The sequence below is a fragment of the Leopardus geoffroyi genome, chromosome D3 (assembly GCF_018350155.1).
Source record: "Leopardus geoffroyi isolate Oge1 chromosome D3, O.geoffroyi_Oge1_pat1.0, whole genome shotgun sequence".
Taxonomy (NCBI): domain Eukaryota; kingdom Metazoa; phylum Chordata; class Mammalia; order Carnivora; family Felidae; genus Leopardus; species Leopardus geoffroyi.
This window is the reverse complement of record NC_059339.1, coordinates 36,831,937-36,835,942: the sequence shown is the minus strand read 5'-3', so window position 1 is coordinate 36,835,942 and position 4,006 is coordinate 36,831,937. Positions and strand designations below refer to the sequence as shown.

Genomic DNA, 4,006 nt, shown 5'->3' with positions numbered 1-4,006 from the left:
TCTACCCTGTTCAAGGACAATAGGCACTCTGTCTAACCCCACTAAGACAGCCTCAGTGGCTGTTCAAACATGTAACGTGTGCCCTACTAAACCCAGACGCCCATAGTGAAACAGATGACTGCAGAGCATCTCTGGTTGAAATGAGCATGGGGGGGTTCCTGGGCCCCTTCACTCTCTCCTCCCTGAGTCACCTCTGACAAGCACTGTGCAGAAACCTTTGGCCCGGAGGACTGCAGGTGCCCAGGTTCTTCCCTTTACTTTTTCACAACTGCACAATTCATCAAAGTTTGAAACGGGCGTGCATGATATTATCCAACGATCCTTCGCCTTGGAAACATAACTCCAGCCACTAGCATTCACGAAGCTCACTGTCACTCTGAAGGGGTCCGGATGGGTTCCCGAGACCATGCACACAGTCTGGCACTTGCACGGCCTGCTTTATTTTTCCACTTTGCTTCTTTTTGGGGATGGGCTGCTTTATCGCCGGCTGAGCTTTGATACCCAAGAAAAGCTGTGAGGGAGAAGTTAGATGCAGCCTCCCTGTGACCTCTTTGCACACACCAGGCCAATAAAACTCGGGCCGAATGACAGTGACAGCTGCCTTGTGGCATTCAGAGGGAATCGAGCAGTTCAGTTCCGCAGTCTCAGGGACAAGTATATCATTACAGCCCGGGTGCTCAGAGAGAAGCCACCTAAACCCACCCTCGGGGACAGGCCACGGCGGGGCGTCTCGGGCATCTGCGAGGCCCCACCGAGACCCCTCTGTGGGCTCCCTGCCTGCGACAGCTCGGCTTTTGGCAGCTGGGGGACACAATCCCAGCCTTGGGGCATCAGAGGCCAGGGGGCAAAAAGGAAGGAGATGGGGGCCAAGCCGTCAAGTGCTCGCTGCAAGGACAAGGGCCCCAGGAGGATGGTGTTCCCACGCGGGAGGCAGCAATTCTCCCCGTGGGACGACACCCTCCTCTCGGGGAAGGACCCCCGGTCTCTGCTGAAGCGGGGCATGCGCCACGTCAGCTTCAGCCTGGTCACCAAGGGAATGACAGACATCCCCGACTTTCTGTGGGGCTTGTCTGAGGTGCAGAAACTCAATCTGTCTCACAACCAGCTCAGGGCTCTCCCGCCCGAGGTGGGGAAGCTGAGTCGCCTGGTGGTCCTGAACTTATGCGGGAACCGCCTGCGGAGCCTGCCTCGAGAAATCGGCCTCCTCAAGAGCCTGAAGGTCCTGTTCGTGAACATGAACTGCCTGACCGAGCTGCCGGCCGAGCTGAGCGCCTGCAGGAGCCTGGAGGTCCTGAGCCTGTCGCACAACTGCCTCTCCCAGCTCCCCGCCAGCTTCGCCGACCTCTCCAGGCTGAGGAAGCTGAACCTCAGCAACAACTATTTTGCTCACATCCCCCTCTGCGTGTTTGCGCTGAAGGAGCTGGATTTCCTGCACGTGGGCTCCAATCGCCTGGAAAACATCGCCGAGAGCATCCAGTGCCTGGTGGGCCTGCAGATCTTCATCGCGGAGAGCAACAACATCCACGCCTTCCCGCGCTCGCTCTGCCTGCTCACCAGCCTGGAGCTGCTGAACCTGAACAACAATGACATCCAGACCCTCCCGGACGAGCTCTACCTGCTGTGGAGGCTGGGGCGGATTGCCTGGAATCCCATGGACAAAGGGCTCCACATCTCGCACAACCCGCTATCCAAGCCTCTGCCGGAGCTGGTGGAGGGGGGCCTGGAGATGCTCTTCAGTTACCTGAAGGACAAAAAGCACAGCTGACTGGGCCCCGGGGGCACAGCTGGTCGTCAGCGCGCGGACACCTGTCAGCTGGGTACTTCTCCGGGCTCAGCTTTCTCCTCTTACTGCTCACGTTGGTCGAATGGCATTGCACGGCCGTTCTACGGAGGTGTGTGCTTTGCCCCGTGCATGTGCCTAAGGAGCCCCGTGATGGCGTGTTCATCCCATCCTGAACCTAAGTGGAAACAGGCCTTTGGTTTTCTCCAAGGAGAAACCACTCTGATTCTCCCGAGGAGCAGTGGCACTCAGTCCTTGGAATAGTAGACGGCAGGTCTGATTCAACGGAATTCAGAAGTCAGATATTTGCTAAGTATGTGCTGTGGGCCAAGTGTGGCATGAGACGTTGACACCATTTGGTTTCAACCCTTGAACTGGCGTCCTGCAGCCAGGGAACAGCAGCAAGGCACACTCGTGCGTCAGCCTTGATCAAGCGTTACGGGGGACCAAAGAGGCAGCTGGAGCCCCGCTCTCCTGGCAATGACGGGGTCGGGCAGAGCTTTCCCCGCGCCTTCTAGGGAGAAACAGCATAAGAAATGTGTCTCTCAAATGATTGTAGAGTAACAATCAAGCTGCTCATGTTCACGTCTGCTGGTGAGTGACAGGAATAGCGCGATGGCTTTCAGATAATAAATACAAAACCAATTTTAACGTACAGTTTTAACCTTCTTTCCCAGTCCCCCGGCAGCCACTGTTGTATCCCTGAGCTTTTGTAGAGATGCCAGCCGATGGTTAACTTATCCAATTCTACTTTCTCTTCTCCTCCCTTATTAGATTTGCCCCCTCAGGGCTGAGCTAATGACTGGGGGGGGGGGGGGGGGGCGCGGGGAGGGGAATGGCCAGACGGCATCAAGGAGGGGGTAAAGCATAGGAAAAGTCACACACACAAGTCATTACCCTCTTCACATTCATAGGAGGGTAATATTGGCCACTTAGCTTTTACACGCGACTTAAAAAATTGCGTTTGGCAACGCATAAAAGCTCTTTGGACAAAAAGCTCTTGTACAAATATTAAGTATGTTTTGCTTCCAATTCTAAGAGTACACAGCTGTTAGTTAAAGACAGACATTAGGATGAACAATTACAGAATTCCTGCCACAAAGGTCATTGGATCTTACTGCTGTCACAGCACCCCAGAGCCCCCTGAGACATTACTGTTTATTCAGAGTTAAAGAAATTCCAACGAAAAGGTGGTAGTGAAGAAAGTATGGTCCCTTCCGATCGGTGGAGAGCCAACAGCTCAAGTTTCAGGCCGATTTGTCTACAGAACATCGCACACAATATCGAGACTTAGGATTTGGGGTTGCTGCCAAGACTTGTCTGACTTCTTAATACCCTTAGTTTAATTTAGTTAAAATTGTACATGTTTTTAAAAACTTTTAATTAATTAATTTATTTTGAGAGACACAGAGACAGAGAGGGAAAGCATGCACGAGGAGGGGAGGGGCAGAGAGAGAGGGAGAGACAGAGAATCACAAACAGGCTCCTTGCTGTCAGCACAGAGCTTGATGCGGGGCCCGAACTCCCAAACCGTGAGATCATGACCTGAGCCAAAACTAAGAGTGGAACACTTGAGTGACTGAGCCACACAGGCGCCGCAGTTAAGCTTCTGTTTCTTAGCACTTTCTGTAGGCTGGACACTGGGCTGGGAGTTTGAGAGGACTTTTTCTACCAAGGAGCTCAGGGTCTGATGAAACAGACAGACCCACGTGAGTTTCTACAACATGCGGCAGATTGTGAGCCCTGCTGAACGGATATGAAAGCAAAGGCCACAGTAAGGTTGACATACTGGACGGTGTAGGCTAGACTGAGCGCCGAAGCCTCAGTAACCAAAGAACGGTGACCAAAGGACCTGACTGGGATGAGCCAGGCACACCCTCCATTCACTGCAGTCTTCTCGGCCCAATCCCGTCCCCCATCCCCCACCTGGGAAAGAGTGGCAAAGTGCTGGGGCAGCTGGTAGTACCCTCTCAGGTCCTGAGCTTAGGCAGGTTTAGTGTGGAGCTGCTCAAAGGGAGTCCACAGAATTTATTCATAGGAAAAGTGATTTTCCCAATAGACTCCAAAGTCAATTTTCCCATCCATAAAAAGGGAAGCCAGCTCCCGCGGTTATCATCAGATACCATAGTTCCATTAGCACATTTGTGCATGAGCTCCTCTGCTGAGCCACTGCAAAGAGATCTTACCCGTGTCACTGGGAGGCAGCTGAAGAGGTCCTCTCTAAAC

General features: G+C 53.3%; 1 protein-coding gene across 1 annotated transcript; it reads left to right on the top strand.

Moving 5' to 3' along the window:
• Window positions 1-678: 678 nt before the first annotated feature.
• On the top strand, window positions 679-2,435 carry LRRC30 (leucine rich repeat containing 30). Its single transcript, XM_045457600.1, has one exon. It carries the CDS (start codon window positions 860-862, stop codon window positions 1,763-1,765), a length of 906 nt encoding a protein of 301 aa, XP_045313556.1. The 5' UTR covers window positions 679-859; the 3' UTR covers window positions 1,766-2,435.
• The last annotated feature ends 1,571 nt before the right edge of the window (window positions 2,436-4,006 follow it).